The sequence below is a fragment of the Artibeus jamaicensis genome, unplaced genomic scaffold (genome assembly GCF_021234435.1).
Source record: "Artibeus jamaicensis isolate MK-2021 breed Jamaican fruit bat unplaced genomic scaffold, CSHL_Jam_final scaffold_916, whole genome shotgun sequence".
Lineage (NCBI taxonomy): Eukaryota > Metazoa > Chordata > Mammalia > Chiroptera > Phyllostomidae > Artibeus > Artibeus jamaicensis.
In genome coordinates this window covers 138,354-157,687 of record NW_026522059.1, presented here as the reverse complement: position 1 = coordinate 157,687, position 19,334 = coordinate 138,354, and the positions used below count along the sequence as shown (strand labels likewise).

General features: G+C 50.0%; 2 protein-coding genes and 1 long non-coding RNA gene across 12 annotated transcripts in view; 1 reads left to right on the top strand and 2 right to left on the bottom strand.

Moving 5' to 3' along the window:
* ARHGAP39 (Rho GTPase activating protein 39) overlaps positions 1-6,376 on the bottom strand; it is a 56,463-nt gene extending 50,087 nt beyond the window's left edge. For all 3 annotated transcript variants that reach the window (XM_037166498.2, XM_037166500.2, XM_037166502.2), the window contains exon 1: positions 6,218-6,376. The gene's annotated coding sequence lies outside the window, so the exon portion shown is untranslated. The remainder of the gene's footprint in view (positions 1-6,217) is intronic.
* Positions 6,377-6,482: 106 nt separating this feature from the next.
* Positions 6,483-7,175, top strand: LOC119064739 (uncharacterized). Its single transcript, XR_005085456.2, has 2 exons — positions 6,483-6,564; positions 6,657-7,175. It is a non-coding gene; the product is annotated as an uncharacterized LOC119064739 (long non-coding RNA).
* A 2,229-nt stretch (positions 7,176-9,404) lies between these two features.
* ZNF251 (zinc finger protein 251) lies at positions 9,405-19,279 on the bottom strand. 8 transcript variants are annotated; one of them, XM_037166523.2, is made up of 5 exons: positions 19,204-19,279; positions 18,263-18,311; positions 17,889-18,060; positions 17,345-17,458; positions 9,405-11,044 (listed from the first exon to the last, which is right to left on the bottom strand). In XM_037166523.2, exons 2-5 carry the CDS (start codon positions 18,293-18,295, stop codon positions 9,591-9,593), a joined length of 1,773 nt encoding a protein of 590 aa, XP_037022418.1. In that variant the 5' UTR covers positions 18,296-18,311; positions 19,204-19,279; the 3' UTR covers positions 9,405-9,590. The 8 variants fall into 8 exon arrangements, with proteins under 8 accessions (XP_037022418.1, XP_053516967.1, XP_037022417.1 ...); XM_053660992.1 differs by having other exon boundaries at positions 17,889-18,021; positions 19,204-19,228; XM_037166522.2 differs by lacking the exon at positions 19,204-19,279 and adding an exon at positions 19,029-19,106.
* Positions 19,280-19,334: the final 55 nt, after the last annotated feature.

Sequence of the window (19,334 nt, the reverse complement as noted above, 5' to 3'; positions counted from 1 at the left end):
CTCCAGGAAAGGACAGAGAAAAGCAGCAGAACAGAACAGGGTGCGGCCAACGAGGAAAACAAGTTCGGGTCTGGGCCTGAGCCCCAGCACCCTGGCAGCCAGCAAGGGCTTCGAGCCAGGTGACCTTTCTGTCCACACACCAGGGCTGTTCCTATGGCAGCTGTCTACACTTGGGGTTCATCTTGTCTTCTACAAGTCCACAAGAGGACAGAAACTCTGCTAACTGTCAGCTCCTCGGTGTGAAAATTAATACTTTAAAACTTTATGCACATCTAATGTTCAGTATTTCACAGGCTCCTCTGAAACTCCGCCTTGCCTCAGCCTCATAACGCCCCTGGAAAATACACAGGACAAACACAACCTAGTCCACGGACAGAGCTGCGGCTCAGAGAGTCAGGTACACCAGTCAGGACAGAGTCAAAGTGTCACTCATCTCTTTGGCACATGGACCACTGCTGCATCACCAGGCCCAGCATCTGAGAAACTGATCAGGGTCCCATCGCCTGGCTCCCCTGCTGCCCACTGGGCTTCTTACCACAGTCCCAGGACTGAGTCAACAACAAGGCCCTCTGCAGGCTCAGAGCATCTGGAATACAGAACTTTGGGGCTAAGGAAAGGACCAGGATGGAGTTCTCACTGGGACAGGCCCCAGGGAAGGTCAAAGGCCCTGAAGGGGATGCCTGAGCTTTGCTTTTTTGTGGGGAGGAGGGAACATGGAGCAGGGCTGGGCTTGGTGGCACTCCGCTGGTGTCACTGGAGAGCAGAGCTTGAGTCAGAGCATGCAGGGTCTTGGAGAGCAGTCTAGGAGGCATGGAGAGCCAGGGAGGAGTGCACGGCAGGGGCATGACCCACAGAACACGCTCTGGGCCTGCTCCTTGGCCAGGCAGACTGGCCATGGGGCTGTCCTGTGCACTGAAGGGTGCTGAGCAGCACCTCTGGCCTCATGTAGACAACACCAGCGTCACCCCTCCCAGTTGGAACAACTGCAAGTTATCTCCAGACAAATCGACCCTGAGTCTGCACAGTACTCTGCACACATCACCTGCGCTGCTCTGTGGAGCAGAGGGAGCCCACTCAGGAAGCATGGCCATAATGCCGAAGGGACTAGCACAGCCGCTGCTTGGCCAGTGGCCCTGGTAACAGAGGAACAATGGATTTGGTAACCACTTAGGAGGTGCATGAGCAAGACCCAGAGCAACGGGATGTGACAGTCAGGGGTGACCCCAGGATGCCAAGCTTGCAGATAGTAACCAAGCAGATGATGGTCCCCGAGCACCAAAGGACAGAGCCCAAAAGTGGAGAATGCAGGGTCTGAGAAGCATGAAGGTCTGAGGCAGGACCCAGGATGGCCGGCTGAGCAGGGAAGGCTGCTCAAAGCATGGAGCAGGTTCACCTTTTCCGGGGTGAGGGTGGGAGGAGGGGCCACAGTATTGTCTCCAATATTTGCTCAGTCCTTCCCCATAAGAGGGCTGTACCTCTTCCATCCAGCCCCTGGCCATGGGACTACCTGCTTCCTCTAGAGAAATTGTATCCACCCCCTCCCCCGTGGAAGTGGACTGGGCTAGGTGACCTGCTTTGGCCTGTAGAAACCAAGCTGTTAGCTAAAGCTCAACAAGACAGTTTCTGCCACTCTCTGGCGTAAGAATAGCGTCACCCACACAGGGGCATGTTCTAGGTCCAGGAATGGACTCTCAGAAAAGAGCCACAAGCAAAGGGAATGTGGGCAAGAAATGGTATTGTAAGTTACTAACTAAAGTGTGGGGGTAATCTGTAACCCCAGAGAAAGCTGCCCAATAAACTCCCTGAATCGGATCTCTCCCTTCTCCAATCCATCCTACACATCACTGCCAGTCAAGTGTTCCCCCATTTTGTCAGGATTTCCCTGCTCACACACCTCAGTGGCTCCCTATTAGCTAGAGAACTACACTATAAGGTCTTTCACCTGAATTCGAAGACATTCACATTATAACCCTTAGGTCCTCTATTCCTTACACAATCTCTCACCCCTCAAACCACACACAGACCAACCTCACACCTTTGCCCCCAAACCAAAACACCTTCCTCTGTGGTGCTGCAGTGCCTCCCTAACTCTCCTCCCACTGTGCAAGGTTTGGCTGGAAGATCACCCCTTACTTGAAACTCTCCCTAAAGCTAGAGGTCCACCTGTAATCACTTCCCCTCTGAATTTCTAGAGCGGGGGTGTCAAACTCCTTTTCAACGGGGGCCACATCAGCCTCGTGTTTGCCCTCAAAGGGCCGAATACAATTTTAGGACTGTATAAATCTAACTACTCTGTAACAATTAAATGAGAGCTCGGCACTGCCACCAGGTACAAACAAGGTGCTGGACTGGATAAAATAAGGTGGAGGGCCGGATTCAGTCCACACGCTTCGTGTTTGGCACCTGTGTTCTAGAGCCATTTTCTGTAAATGGGCCACACAGTAGATAGTTTAGGCTTTGTGGGCCATAGTCTCTGAAGCAAGTAGTCAGTTTTGCCAAAGCAGCCACAGGCAAATATAAACGTGAAGGGGGTGGCTGTGTTTCAATAAAACTTTATTTATAAAGACAGGCGAGGGGTCCACCAGTGGGTGTAGTGTTGAGACTCTCTGGTCTGGAGCCCTGAGTGAAGGGCTTAACAGTCTTAATAGACTTCTTTTCAAGCTGCTTCAAACAACAGTGTGCCTCATGTTTGTGGGGCTACAATACACACACAACTAATTGAGCATATGTTAGATATTCAGTTAAAAAGTACTGAATTAACGGTACTTAGGAAACATTATAGAATATTGAAAACTATTCCTAATATTGAATAGCATGGTTTTCCCAAAGACTTCAAAGAAAGTAGAAAAAATCCACACCAATGTTGAACCAAGAAAAATCCCACCAGGTGGGCAATAATGGCCAATAAACTCTTTTCACAACATACAAACTGTGTCAAAGACCGTTATGAGTTGGAGGTTAGCAACAAGCTTGTGGATGGTGGGATGGAACTCCTATTATCAAAATTCTCAGACATAGGATGATAAAATTCATTTATGTCACCATCACATTTTGGGGGCCTGAACAAGATGGCAATCACTGCTGAGGAACTCAAGTTTCAGGGAAATACAAAGCCCTGCAAAATATCGGTCCCAGAAAGCCCAAGATAGGAACATGGCAGAACGGGAGTGATCCAGGCTATTGGCCCAGGTGAGGAGGTCCATCTCAGCAGGTGGAACAGTGTGGCCAGAGGATGGGAGTCAGGGTCACTCATGACCTTGGGGAGCACGGCAGAGCTGCCAGATAACATCAAAGACAAGTCCCAAAGACTGGAAGAAGGCACACAGCAGCAGGTACAGAAGGCAGCAGAGAAGGCCAATAACCGAGGGTACAGACTTTACTTTGGGGAGAAAGAAAAGCAACAGGAGACGGAACATGGGAGCAAGCAGGCAGGCAATCCCGTTCATTCTGTCAGAGGTGCCTGCCAGTCCCAGCACGGCACACGGGCTGTGCACCAAGGCTGTGCTTCTGAGACAGGACACTCACAGAGCGATCTTTGAGACAGAAGGCGTAAGACCCACAACAAATGATCCAATGACCACTGGGCACGAAAAGGCACAGCAAAGGGGTTTTGCTAGTAAAATTAGGTATCTCAATATGAGAATACATCATACACTTTTTTTCAAAAGCATAAAGACCCTGGAAGAAGCCTCACAAGACACGATATTTGCTGTTATTAAACTGTTCGAGGGCAGTCTGCCCCAGCAAACACACAAAAGAGAAGGTTGTGATAGACACTTTTATTTTTTAAATATTTTATTTATTTTTAGAAAGAGGGGAAAGGAGGGAGGGGGAGAGGGAAACATCTGATGTATGGCTGCCTCTGGCATGCCCCCCCCCCCCCCCCCCCAGAATTGAACCAGAAACCCTTCTGTCTACAGGCTGGCACTCAGTTGACTGAGCCACAGGAACCAGAGTTTATTTTTATTTTTTAAAAAGATTTTTAAATTGATTTTTAGAGAGAGGGGAAGGGAGGAGAAAGAGGGAGATGAAACATTGATGTGGGACAGAAACATCGATAGGTTGCCTTTTGCACCCCTCCAAATGGGGACCTGGCCTGAAACCCAGGCATGTGCCCTGACTGGGAATGGCACCCATGGCCTTCCATTCACAGGTCAGCGCTCGGTCCACTGAGACCTACCAGCCAGGGCAGGACGGACATTTTAAAATCCAGAGATATTTTAAAGTTTGCTTACAAATGCTGTTTCATTACCATTTGTTCTGAAGATTAAACCTTCTCACCTTAAACCCCACAAATGGCAAAACTCAACTTAAAGCGGAAGGGTTCTGCTTAGTCTCACTGTTACACCCATCAAGGAGCTGACATGTAGTTGTGGAGGTAAGTCTGAGACCCTTTCCCTAGCCCTGAGAAAGAGAATCAGCTCCTCGGGAGATATGGGGAATTTTCCACTAAGTCTAATTTCTTCCAACAGTTTATTTAGCAAGACAGATTGTTACAGCAGTGGTAAATCGAAGTTCTCACTTCCTGTTGCTTATGTCCTTATTGTTACTCAGTGTTTGTTAAAAAGTTACCTTTCCTATTACAAGGATAATACTGTGAAGTAAAACTATGGCTTGGGTAGCTTAATTCCAACATAGAATCACCCAAGAACTGCTCTAAATTTCATCTCTATCAACAACAATCCCATCAATTCTCCAGGACAGTAAAAGCTAGATATTCCAGTGGCTCACTAGAAGCTTTCTTTTTCTAAAAATACTTTTGAACAGTTCTACATAATAGTTTATCTAAGTACATGAAATTTGATCCCTGTATAGCTTCGAAAAGACTTGTTTCTCTAAATACGGCCCCACCTTGTGCATGTAAGAAATGGGAGCCACAGATTTGATGCTAGGGGACCACAGCAAATGCACCTGGAAACCACACCTTGGCAGTGATATAACACCCCGAATTTTTCGAACGCTGACAATACACAAAGCGTTTTACAGCCTCTAGGATGTGCTGAGTCCCCAGAGCAACCCTTAGGAGGCCAGTAGGACTGGTGCTCCCATTTCACAGTTGAGGAACCAAAGGCATTAAGTACAAAGGCAGTAAACAGAAGAGTCACGACGCAGAGGCAGGCAGTCTGGCTCCAGAAGCCACGCTCCTCTGCACTCTCCTTCAGCCTCTAGAGAAGACAGCTGACGAGACGACGTGCAGGCAGGGAGACTGGCCGGCGGCGTCTGCTCATTCACTGAACCAGCGTCTTCGGGTCACCTAGTCCACCAGGACGCTTTAGGGAATGAGTCTCCTTGCTTTACAGTCACACCTCCTATCAAATCTCCTTCCCCTTCCCCCAGCGAGGAGAAACACACCTTGCTCATTGTGAATGGGGAGCCGCCGACCGGGAACCACCTGCTGTTTGCAGAGGCACCCAGGACCTACCGGGTTCCATTCCCCTCACTGGCTTCAAAGACAAATCTCCTATTGTCTGCCCGGAGGGAGGAACACGAGCCCTGCAACTGTAGGTTTCTGCAGAGGTCACTAGAGGTTCGGTTAAACCACGCGACACTGAACGGTTGGGGGGGATGGGGCGCCGCATTTTCGCTGGTGAAGGCTGCGCAGCGCCCACAGCAGCTGTGGTGGGAGCCGCACTTTACACACCCACAGCCGCCGCGGCCTCGCAGCCGGCCGCACGTTTCAGATGAAAGACGTCCTGACCCCCAAGACCACCACCTGCCTCGCGCGCGGGCCTCGGCTCGGAACACCCTCGGCCCACACCGCAGCCGAAGGAATCCCACTCTGGAGGGCGGCCGGGAGGGAGGCGGGGCGCCTCAGCCCACCCTGCTGCAAAGGCCAGGTCCGCGGAGCTCGGCGGCCACGGCCAGCACCCGCGTGTCCGCCGAACCGGATAAAGCCCGGTTGCCCCGCACCCGCCCCGACGGCACCCCGGAAACCACGCCGACGCCCTGAGCTCAGGCCCTGCAGTGCACTGACGCCCACCCTCGGGCCGGGCACATTCACGCCCACTCGCGCCCACCTCCCACGCCTGTCCCGCGTGGCCCGAGACCCTTCTCCCGCGCACGCCCGCCTCCGCCCGGCCTCTCTCGCGCCCAGCCACGGTCCCAGCCGTCCCCTCAGTCGCCGCTGGCCGGGATCCTCGCGCAGTCGGGCGGGGGCCGCAGCGCCGGCCTCTCCGCCATCTTCCCGGCCCGCACCGCCCACCGCCCGCGCTCTCACCAGCCGGGTGCGCGAGAGCCGCGCCGCCACAGACCCTCATCCCGGCCCGCGCGCAGCAAGGGAGCTGCCGCGGCTCTCCCGTTGTCGCCACCACCCGGTCCGCGTCCTCAGTCGCCAACGCCGCCACCGGCCCAGTGAGCCGCGGCCGCGCGTCCTCCCGTCACCAGCGCAACCCCCCGCCTCCGGCCCCGCCCCCATGCGGACTCACGCCCGCCGCCAGGGGGCGCCGCCGCCGCCGCCACCGCCGCCGGTCCTGTGCGCGTGCGCTGGCGCGCGGCCAGGCGGGAGCCCGGGGCTCCGGCGGTCTGGACCCGCCCACAAGGCCCGAGCTGGTTGTGGTGGATAAGGTAGGGTAATGCTCCCGGGCCCACACCCGCTCCGGTGCCGCGGTCGGCAGGCTACCCTCTCCATTCTCTGCTGTCTCCTCTGAAAATTTCAGCGGCCGGAGCACTGAGCGGACCAGCAGCCGGCAGGATGAACGTCCAGGCGGCTATTGCTGCCTTTGCCTTCAGAGAACAACCAGGTGCCATCAGACCTGTGCCTCGGTCACGCGTGAACTTTCCAGACCTGGCCTTCATCACTCCCCTGGAGCCAAGCCTTTTCTTCCTCAGGGACTGCTTCTGTCCCAGAGCCGGCCCTCACCTTCCCCACCCTCTCTGCAGCCAGTGTGGATTCTTTCTAAACGAGTTCATCTCACTTATACCTCCCCCACTTTCAGGTATAAGCCGACTCCAGGACGGCTACACCTTGTTCTCCACTTGGCGCTGCTGCGAGGCCGGGGCGAGGGGCGAGGGGCGCGGAGCGCGGAAGAAGGGGTTTAGACTCCCGCTCCAGGACCCAGTCTCCTCTTTCTAGCTGGAAATCGGCCAATAAACCCTTTCTTCCAAAATGGCGTTCAGCCCTGGAAGAAAAATTTGTTTTACACCTGTAATTTGTTAGATAAAGTGGGCACTCTGTATCCTCCATGTCTATCATTTTGCTTTCTTGCTCTGTCATCTTAGCTCCTGGTAATTGCTCAGCCTGAAGCAATCGGTCTGAAACTCACGCAACAGAACACTGAAGCCCACACTGCTCGACCTGTGGCCACACCCTAGATCCTGTCATCACAAGAAACTGCAAAGAGCTAAAAGCTCAATTTCAAAAGCCCTGGGTTGCGTCCCCTATCCTGTCCTGCGGCTCACCTACCCCTTCCCTGTGGCCCAGCCTCTCACTTCTTGCATGCGTGTGGACAGGGGAGTCTCTGCTCTCCAGCCCACCCACTTGAGAAAACCCGACGGTGCTGATGGGGAGAGGGGGCGGGAAGGCAACCGCTGTCCATGCAGAAACATAACAGCCAGGCTGGCTGGCTTCACTTTAAAAGGTAAAAGGAGCACTTTGTGGCAATCTTGTGATTTTTCTCCAGGAGGATAAATCTAGCACTCCCCAAAGTGACCATCAGAATTTCTCATGCCTCTGTAGTTGGGCCTCCCAGCTGAGAGCAAAACTCAAAGTCCCAGCCACATCCACTCCATCCCTTCACCAATCCTCCTGAAAATGCATAGGCCATGCTTTCTGGCTCCTAAGGCAGTCCCTTAGGAGTGGAACCCATTCCCTCTACTGCTTTCAAAGATTGTGCTCGACCACCTCCTCTCCTGAATCATCTTTCCTGCCTGCACCACCGCTTACACCAGACACAAGTACAGGATGTGGGTCTTCCCAGGAGAACATCACTCTGGGGACCTCCAGGAGCTTAGAAGTGAAAATGGCTATAATTCACCCACGTGCTTCACAAACAAAACAAGCAAAAACGTTCTGTTATCAGTGCGCTACATTCATGGCACTGCCTTCAGCAGGCAAAGTGCTTTCATGAGTTCTTTCTTCCTTCTCCTTTTCCTCCCTCACTTCTTCCTATCTGTGTCACATGCTGGTGATAAAACAGTGCCTAAGAAAAATCTCTGACAGCAGAGAGCTCCAGTTGTAATGTATGAGTACTCAGTAGAAAGGGAACTAAAGCATGAGCTGTGAGATAGTATGGCTGTGAAGCTTGTGCTGTGAGACACAAGGGTAGGAGACTCACTTTTTCTGAAGGGTGTACATTCTGTGAAGCAAGGATTTTTATCCCCATCCGAGAGATGAGGAAAAAAGCCACAGAGTAAGGCCAACGCAGAACAAAAGACGAGGCCTACAGACCCTTCCACACAGACCACTCTGGGACTGGCTGAGCTCACACTTAAAGGATTAAGAATCTTAATACTGATTGGAGGCAGAACATGAGCCGGGCAAGTAAGTCAAGCAAATCCTAGGACAAATGTTAAACCAAATGTAGACGTGATCCCAAATTCCTTAAGACACAGGAAGGGTGAGAGCAGAAACTGAAAAAGTAACTTGAAAGGGTCATATTTGAGTTGACCTGGAGGGAATGAAGAGTGGATTTGACAAAAGATTCCACGCTCTGGCTGGTGTGGCTTGGCTGACTGGAACGTCATCCCAGGTGCCAAAAGGCTGTGGGTTTGATCCTCAGTCAGGGTGCATATGGGAAGGAAGGGATCCGTGTTTCTCTCTTACATCGATATTTCTCTTTCTACCTCTGTCACTTCCTCTCTGAAATCAATAAACATTTAAAAATGAAAAAGATTCCCCCAGGTCGAGTCTCATAACTGAGTCAGGATGGCAGCGCACTCACACCGTGGTGGTGAACTGGTCCAGTGTTCTGCAAACTTCCCAGTAAAACTCTTTAAATGTAAGCTCATGGCTCAAATAACAATGAACAGGGAAATTAAGGTTAGAATAACAGATACCATGACATCCCAACCAAGATGGTTAGAATAAAATTAGTGAGGATTTTGTTTTTATTTTTTTAAAAGATTTTATTTGTTTACTTTTAGAGAGAGGGGAAGGAGAAGAAAGAGAAACATCAATGTGTGGTTGCCTCTCGCATGCCTCCCACCAGGGACCCAGCCCACAACCTAGGCCTGTGCCCTGACTGGGAATCAAACCAGTGACCCTTTGGTTCACAGCCTGTGCTCAATCCACTGAGCTACACCAGCCAGGGATTGGTGGGGATTTTAATAAACTAAAGTCATATGTTGCAGGTGGAGATATTAAAAAGTCTTGCAGTTCCTTAAAAAGTTATACATAGCTTACTACGAAGCCCCACATCCCACTCCTGTGACCCAGGAGAATGGAGAAATTGTGTCCACAAAACAGCCTGTCTTAAAAGTAGCTTTATTCATACTTGCCCCAGATGGAGCAACCCAAATACCCTTCAGTGGGGAACAGATAAACAAACTGCCACATCCGTACAACGGATGCCACTGTACAGTTAAAAAAGGGGGAACTATAGGCACACGCAATATCACGATGAATCTCCAGTATTTTAAATGAGATGCCAGCTTCAAAAGGCAACCGATTCTGAAAACATGAAACGTCTGTGAATTGTCCAATGAAGAACAAGGTTTGTGCCACGGCTGAAGGCCCGGCTATGTCCATCACACACAGGGTGTTTCTCTCCAGAGTGCATCTGCCTGTGTGACCTAAGGCTGGAGCCAGGAACAAAGGCCGGACCGCACTTTCTGTATGCACGGGGGATCCCAGTATGGACCCTCTGATGTTGAGTGAGGGTTGACCTCCGGCTGAAGGCTTTCCCACAATCACCACATTCATAGGGTTTCTCTCCAGTATGAACTCTTCGGTGTAGGGCAAGTTGTGAGCTCTGACTGAAGGCTTTTCCACATTCCATGCACTGATAGGGTTTCTCCCCAGTGTGAACTCTTCGATGCTGAACAAGAGTTGAACTCCGGCTAAATGCTTTACCGCACTCATTACAAGTATAGGGTTTCTCTCCTGTGTGGATCCTTACGTGCTCAGTGAGGTGAGAATTAAAACCAAAGGCTTTGCCACACTCATTACAAACATAGGGCTTCTCTCCAGTGTGCACCCTGTGATGGAGAAAAAGGCTTGAGCTCTGACTGAAGGCCTTCCCGCACTGGTCACACACATGGGGCTTCTCTCCAGTGTGGATCCTCTCATGCTGAATAAGGCTTGAACTTCGACTGAAGGCCTTCCCACACTGATCGCATTCGTACGGTCTCTCGCCAGTGTGGATTCTCTGATGCTGTGTTAACTGTGGGCTCTGGCTGAAGCCTTTCCCACATTCATTACACTTATATGGTTTCTCTCCTGTGTGAATGACACGATGCTGAATAAGAGTTGAGCTTCGACTGAAGGCCTTTCCACATTCACTACATCTGAAAGGTTTTTCTCCAGTGTGAAGTCTCCGATGGAGAACCAGGTGGGAATTGAGACGAAAAGTCTTCCCACAGTCATTACATTTAAATGGTTTGCTTCCAGTATGAACTTGATGGTGCAGAATAAGGCCCGAGCTGAGAGCAAAGCCTCTCCCACACTGAATGCATTTATACGGTTTTTCCCCACTGTGACTTCTCTGATGTCTACGTAGGTCTGAATTGTATCTGAAGGTTTTGCTGCATGTATCGCATGTAAAGGCTTTCAATCCTGTTTTATTTCTTGGGAGTCTAACAGCATTTTGGTTCATAGTCAAGTTTCCATCAAATGCACCACAATCCCGGACGGTTTCTCCTGGAGATCTTTCCCTGCATGTGGCAGTTTCATTCCAAAAAATTCTGTTGTGAAGATGGAGTTTCTTCAAACTCTGTTCAGAATCCCCCAGGTGTCCTACTTTACCCTCATGGTCCCAAGCTTCCTGTAACTCAGGTGCCTGTGGATTACACCCTGAAAATCTTCTTGACATCAATTCTGAGGTTTTTACTTCGTCAGAGCATTTCTGGTTTAGAATAGGTAGTTTCTTCTCGGTCCCAATCTCGAAATCTGTTACATAAAAACAAAAAGGCATTATTGGAGAAAACCATCCGTTACAGATAATATCCATAATGTCTCAAAAGCCCCCATAAAGTGTTATGTAAAAGGTAAATATAGGAGACTTCCGGCAAGATGGAGGCATAGGTGGATGTGCCGTGCCTTCTCACACAACCAAGATTAGAGAAAACTAAATATTAGCAACAGAAAACACAGCCAGAACACAGAAAATTGAACTTTTCGGAAGTCCGTTAACAACAAATTCTTCAGCCTGACCGGTAAGGGGCGAAACCAGCGGCTGGCGGAGCAGGGTTGCACAGGAAAACTCGGTCAGACGGGCTCAGGTGCGGAATCCAGGCGCAGGGTTGGACCCAGTGAGCAACCGCGCGAGCAACCAGGCGAGCGACCTCGGGGGAGACAGCCGGGCCGGGGCTGCGTGTTGACTGAGGTCGCGCATTTGTGCGCGGGTGGACAGGCGAGGGAGTGGGCGATTGGACCGGGCGGGCAGGTCCCCACGGCAAGCGGCAGTGGAGGGCGCCGCCATTTCCCTGCTCTGACCCCACCTCCACATACAGCGTCATAACCCAGTGACTCTGAGCGGCCCGGCCCAGGTGAACCACCTAAGGCACTGCTCCTCCGCACCCAGCTGTGAGAAGCGGCAGAGGGGGTCGCCATTTCCCTGCTCGGGCCACGCCCCCACATACAGCGTCACAACCCAGCGACCTGGGAATCCAAGGCACCACTTCTTAAAGGGCCCGAACAGACCAAGAATGGCGCAGGAGGATCTCAGAGCCCCAGAAATAAATCTAAGCGATGAAGAAATAGCAAATCTCACAGACACACAGTTTAAAACATTGGTTATCAAGATCCTCACAGAACTGGTTGATTATACGGACAAATTAGACAAATATATGAAGGCGAAACTAATTGAAATGAATGGAATTGCACAGGACACCAATAGCAATGAAAAGGAAACTGGGACTCAAATCAATGGAGTGGACCAGAAGAAAGCAAATAATGGCCAAACAGAAAAGAGTCAAGAAGCAAGGATTCAAAGAAATGAGGAGAGTCTTAGGAACCTCCAGGACATCTTTAAACGCTCCAACATCCGAATTATAGGGGTACCAGAAGGGGGAAAGGCACAGCCACCAGTGGAAAACTTATTTGAACAAATAATAAAGGAGAATTTCCCCAATCTGGCAAAGGAAATAGACTTCCAGGAAATCCAGGAAGCTCAGAGAGTCCCAAAGAAGCTGGACCCAAGAAGGAACACACCAAGGCACATCGTAATTACATTAGCCAAGATAAAAATGAAGGAGAGAATCCTAGAAGCAGCAAGAGCTAAGGGGACAGTCACCTACAAAGGAGTCCCCATCAGACTGTCAGCAGATTTCTCAAAAGAGACCTTACAGGCAAGAAGGGGCTGGAAAGAGGTATTCCAAGTCATGAAATCTAAAGACCTACAACCAAGATTGCTCTATCCAGCAAAACTTTCATTTAAAATGGAAGGACAGATAAGGTGCTTCTCAGATAAGATCAAATTCAAGGAGTTCATCATCACCAAGCCCTTATTATATGAAATGTTAAAGGGACTTATCTAAGAAAAAGAAGTTAAAGAAACATGAACAGTGAAAGGACAACAAACTCACAGTTATTAACAACCACACCTAAAATGAAAGCAAACTAAAAGGACAGCTAGATCAGGAGTGGAAACATAGAAATGAAGATCTCAAGGAGGGTTAGCAACAGGGGAGTGGGAGGAGGAGAAGGGGGGAGAAGGTACAGAAAATAAGTAGCATAGACAGTAGATAGAAAATAGATGGGGGGGCAAGAATAGCATGGGAAATATAGAATCTAAAGGACTTGAGACACATGGTCATAAACTAAAGGGGGGGTGATGGTGGGGATGGGGGTAGGGTGGAGGGGAATAAAGGGGGAATAGAACAACTGTAACAGCATAATCAATAAAAAAATTTAAAAAAAAAAAAAGGTAAATATAGGTGACAGGCAGAATTCCGAAGATAGCCAATCCACAGACTGAAAATATTTAAGTTCATTAGTAATCAAGGAAATGAAAATTAAAACAAACTATAATTTTTCACCCATCAAATTGGCAAATACTCAGAAGGCCAGGTAAGTGCTAGGTAAAGACTGTAACAGGAAGGTAAATCTAGTCTCTGACCTCAGGAAGCTTACATTCTATTCAGGCACATAGATAATTAAGCTAGTAAATTTTTAATAGGGGTGATAAACCATGTGCAGGGGAAACTGTAAGACATGTGAGAAATACATCATAGCTTCTGAGCTGGTCTACGTGGTCAGAGAAGACCTCTGGGAGGAAGTGAGGTTCCACTAAAACCTGAAGATACAACAGTTAGCAATGGCAGATGAGGGACTGGATGTGAGGTATGAGAGCTCCATCAAGTTGAAGAAATTTGGAGAGGGAAGGGATTGAGCAAAAAAGGTGGGGGAGGGGGGAGAAAAAACTCAAAGACACACAGAATAGTATGGTAATTGCGGGGGTGGAGGTGGAAGTGAGTACAGGAGAAATAAATGGTGATGGTAAAAATAAGTAGCGCGGGCCTGCGAACCACATGATCACGGTTCGATTCCCAGTCAGGGCACATGTCTGGGTTGCAGGCCAGTTACTAGCAGGGAACTCACGACAGGCAACCATACACTGATATTTCTCTCCTTCTCTCCTTCCTTTCCTCTCTAAAGATAAATAAATAAAATCTTTAAAAAATAAGTAAATAAAAATTATATTAATAATGAAAAAAAGAATCTCACTGAAGCTACAACAAGAAATGTGAGGAGGCAAGAGTGGCAAGACAGGACAGGTGCTTGGCCTTTGGGGCTCAGTGGACATCACCCTGCAAACCAAAAGCTCTTGTGTTCTATTTCTGGTCAGAGCACATGCCTGGGGGGAGGGTCCGGTCCCCATCTGAGGCATCTGCAGGAGGCAGCCGCCTGGCATTTCTTGTACCGCTGTTTCCCCGCATCTCCCTTCCCCTCCCTTCCCATCTCTCTGGAATCGGTAAGAGAAAAAAGAAAAGGTGGGACAGAGAACAGTCGTGGCAGTGCCACAACAAGCTCAAGACCCTTGGACTTTATTCTAAATACTTAAAAAATTATGTATCCCATGCTGATAAGAACTGAAGAAACAATCTGTCTTTTACTATTGGTGGAACTATAGTAAAAAATTAATGACTTTTTAAAAGGGAAAGTTGGAAATATATACCAAAGATTTGGTATATTATATATATGTAAAACTGTCACTATTTGCAGATGACATGATTTTGTGTGTAGAAAACTGTAAAGACTACACCAAAAAAACTATTGGAACTAATAAACAAATACAATCAAGTTGCAGGGTACAAAATCTATATATACAGGAAGCTGCATTTCTACATAGTGACAATAAACTGTTAGAAGAAATAAAGGAAACAATCCCATCTATAATCACAGCAAAAAGAATAAAATACCTAGGAATAAACTTAACAAAAAAGGTGAGAGATCTGTACCCGAAAACCGTAAGACACTATTGAAAGAAACTGAAGACACAAAAAAATGGAAAGATATTCTGTATTCATGCATTAGAAGACTTACATAGTTCAAATGTTCACATTACCTAAAGCAATCTAGAGATTCGATGCATTCTCTATCAAAATCCCAATGGCAGAACTAGAAAAAATAACCCTAAAATTTATATGGAACCACAAAATAGCCAAAGCAATCTTGAGGAAAAAAACAAAGCCAGAGGTATCACACTCTGTACAAAACTGTAGTAATCAAAACAGTATGGTATTGGGAAAAAACAGACAGAACGACCAGTGGAACAGAATAGAAAGCCCCAAAATAAACTCACACATATATGAGCAACTAATTTTCAACAAAAAAGCCAAAAACATACAATGGAGAAAGTGTCTTCTATTAATGGTGTTGGGAAGCTGGAAAGCCACATGCAAAAGAATGAAACCATACCCTTACCTTACATCATACACAGAAAGTAACTTAAAATTTAAAAAAGCCTGAATGTAAGACCTAATACAATGAAATACATAAAAGAAAACATAGGCACTAAACTTCTGAATCTTGGTATCACTGATGTTTTCGTGAACTTGACCTCAAAAACACAGGAGCCCTGGCTGGTGTAGCTCAGTGGATCGAGTGTGGGCCTGTGAACCACACGATTGCGGTTTGATTCCCAGTCAGGGCATATGCCTGGATTGCAGGCCAGTTCCCAGCGGGGGACACATGAGAGGCAACCGTACACTGATGTTTCTCTCCCTCTCTCTTTCCCTTCCCCTCTAAAGATAAATAAATAAAATCTTTTAAAAAAGAAGGAAAAAGAGCAAAAATAAAAATGCAGAACCACAAGAAATTTAAAAAGCTTCTACACTAAAACAAAAACATTCCACTGTGACATGTTCTCAACTCCATGAGGACAGAACTGCTTGCCACCGTGTGGGTGATCACCGTCCTCAGCCTTAATTTGACAAAATGTGCCAAAACATAACCCAGAAAACAAAGAGACAGACCAACAAGCGGAGCTCAGCACACTCGGTTGCCAGACATCAGGACAATCACCTTGTGGCCACGAAGAGCAGCAGGGGTGACACTCTGCTGCCTCCCAGGGGTCAGCCATGGTAGGAGAGCACATGTAAAATGACAACTCGAGACACAGCCTCATAGCCCAGATCCTCCCAAGGACACTGAGGCCAGTCACTGCAAACTCAGCATTGTCGTGGCAACCACGGAGTCATGGCAACCACAGCATGACAAGAAAGGCAGGATGCTGGAGCCCAAACAGCAAGATCAGAGGAATGGAGGTGCCTTAGACCTCAAATCATGAGAAACATCCTCTCCTCCATCCAGTGCTTGCCAGGTGCCACTTGGGTACCCCGCCCCTCTACATGGGAAAACCCCACAGGAACAAAACCACCTCTCCTCAGTCAACTAAAAGGCCTGGAACCCCAGCCACTCTGAGGGGACTGCCCCCTGTGAGAAGTGCCATGGTCCCCACACTGTGTCTCCTGTGCAGCCTGCTTTCCCACCACTCCAGACAGGGTTTCAGGTTCCTAAACAAGGACTTTACTCGTGAGCACTGCAGGGAGTCCATGGTGCCAGAGCTCACCTGAGAAAACCCATGTGACAACTGGACAGAAGAGCTGAACGCCACACTGAGCATTCTGTACAAAATGTGGCACTCACTATATAGAACAGCGTCATCGCATTACAAGTTTAGAATAGTACAATCAATATATTAGTCAAAATAACCACAAAACACTGGCTATTAGAACCATGGTTCTTTAAAAGTATTCAGCTCTTTAAAAAGGCATGCACGTCCTCAATAACATGTACTGCACAGCCCAGGAACCTTCTGGGTTATGGTGATGTTCTGTGCCCTGACAGAGATTTGGCTGACACAGTTCTGTCTGTTTATTAAAACTCAGCAACTTGCCCTAGCCAGGTGGCTCCGTTGGTTGGAGCACCGTCCTGTACACCAAAAGGTTGTGAGTTTGATTCCCCAGTCGGGGTGTGTGTGCAGGAAGCAACCAATCAATGTTTCTCTTTCTCCCTCTCTCTCTCTCTCTCTAAAATCAATAAACATATGCTTGGAAAAAAACTAAAAAAAAAACAACAAAACACCTCAGCAACTTTATGCTACTAGAGGTTTAACTCCATCCAACCAAGAGATGAAGGAGAAAATTTTGGAGACAGAATGGGAGTGAACGATTAATACAATTAATTACAGATCTGGGGCATCAGAACAAAGGTGGGGATAAGAGTGATGTGATGTTGTGCACTTTGTCATTTGACCAAAAATGGGAGGAAAATGAGGAAAGGTGGAAACTGGAACGCATCACTGGTTGTCTCAGTAGCTGGGAGTCAGAGATAATGCTTAGAGTTGACAAGTCAACTAATAAAAGCATGTTCAACAGAACAAGGTAAACACTTAGAAATACTACTAAGACTAGGATATGCAAGAGAAAAAAGATAGAAGTTTGTTTAACAGGTGAACCTGGTAGATAAACAACAGCTACTGTGTGAAAGAGGGTACAAAGAGTATGATATAAAGAAGGAATGGGACTGTTGTACAACTTTTCCATAGAAATAATTACTAAATGCAAACTCCCCTAATTATCAGAAGAACAGTGCATTTTCAGAAGAAGCACAAACGAATCAGTAAAATCGGAGCTGTCAAAGCACACACAGAAGTCTGCAGAAGTATCCACTGCTGTCCAAGATCGCCCCCAGGAGCCCATGGAAGTGAGCCCCATCACCTAACCAGCCCCAACCCACTCTCACCTGTGCTGCAGCTGCTCAAGGGCTCCAGTTCCTCAGCTCCCATAAGATCCAGGACCCACAGCTCTTCACCTTGCTCCAGCTGGGAGATCAGCTCCGGCTTAGGAACAGGGAGTCCTATTGAGGCAAAGGCCCTGGGTGAGCTAATGTGGTGGGGAGAGCTGGAGCAGAGCACTACCCACTAGGAGTTCCAGGTCAGGTGCCAAGTGCAGTTTCCCAGGAGACATCCCCCACCACACCCCTTCTCCGGGAGGTAGGAGTGGAATGGGGGTCACAGAGTGTCTGTGTTGTGGGGAGTGGAAGGGGTGGGGGGGGAGCAAGGGTGGAGGGTGAGCACTGAAGGAGAATAACTCATCAGTTCTCCTGCCCCAGGGGAAACACAGGTGGGCACAGACATTCGAAGTGCATTCCTGAAGTGGGAGCCAGGCATAGACCAGATTGGTACTTGGGGGCAGGTGGTAGGACCCTCCTCTTTGGGCTCCAAAGTCTGGAGGCAGCCCCTGAGCTCTCTAAACGCCCCCACCAAAAAGTCCAGGGAGAGCCGCACCCAGCGAGGCCACGTGCCCGTAGTTCTCCAGCATCACATCCCTGTACAGCGCCCGCTGGTCCGGGCCCAGCTGCTGACCCTCTTCCTGAGAGAAGTACACCGCCACATCCTGGAAAGTCAGTGGCACTGCCTCCTGAAACGACAGGTGGCCGCTGCCCCGAGGCTGCGCCCACTGGGCAGACATGCTTCGCTCAGCCAGTGAACAAGCCTGTCTTGGGCCAGTGGGCCCAGACTGAGACCCCGGAGTCTGTCTCCCTGGCAAGAGCCCAAGCCCAATCCCAGAGCCCTGTCCTTGGGTGCCAGGACATCTCACTTCTGCAGAAACTGGGCTCACCACCTCGGAAGATGAAAGGCAGGGAGGAAGGTAAACTCACCTGGGGCACTGGAAGCCCAAGTGCAGCTGCCATCCTGGGGAAGCAGGATCTGAAGAAAGACTCAGGACCTGAGCGGGGCTGACCTGGCCTGGGCCTCCCCCAGCTCACCCTTGGAAGGAGGGGACCCACACTCAGACCCATTCAGTGTAATTAACATCCAGGACCCAAAGGATGTGAGAGGTAAGCAGGTGGCATTCATTGGTTCCTGCAGCGGCCTCTGGGGCAATGAGCACAACCTCTTGTAGCGGTCGAAGGCAGGTCACTCTACAGCAGGACACAGTGCGTGCCCGACTGCCCAGTGACACGGAAAGTTCCCAGAACTGGCAGAGCCAGAGCCAGGTGGGGCGGGAGCTGCGGAGTGAAAGCTGGCAGCCTCAGGGTCCAGAGCCCGGACCCACCTGCTGGAGAGCCGCACCTCGCACAGGCTGAGCAGCCCCCAACCGCAGGGCGCACGAGCAGACTGCACGGAGGCAGGTGAGGCTGAGCTAACCTCGGCAAAGCCCGGGGCCTGCCGCCTTTCCCACCCCTTCGCCCTCAGCCCCCTGGGTCGCATCCAGTATCCTCACCGGCCCTCAGGCCTAACTGCGGGCCTCATTTCCCCAACAACCCCCCCCCCCACGCCCCGCTGCGGCCTCCTCGCGGCCCGCGAGCTGTGGCCACCCAAGGATGCAGACAACGGCCCGTTACGTCTCCCGCGCGCCCACGCCGGTCCGGGCCGACCTTCCGCCCTGCAGCCTCCCCTTTCACCTCCGCGCGGTCCCCCTACCCCGTCACGACCTCGGCCGAAACCTCTCGACGCTCCGTCGGGCCCGCCCACGCCTCCTACCGAAACCGCCCCCTCGGCCGGACCTTCCACGGTCGGCAACCTGCCCTCTTGGCTCCCGCCTGCTGCAGGCCGACTGTCTAGGACCTGGAGCGAGCGCGGAGGAGACGCTGCACACCTAGGAGTAGCGGACCGCTGGGCGGGGGCGGGGCCACACGGAAGAGGCGGGACTACACTGCACAGAGAAGGGCCTCCTGCCGGTGCCCGGCCCAGGGGGCCGGAAACGGCTACGCCGTTCCGCCAGGCACT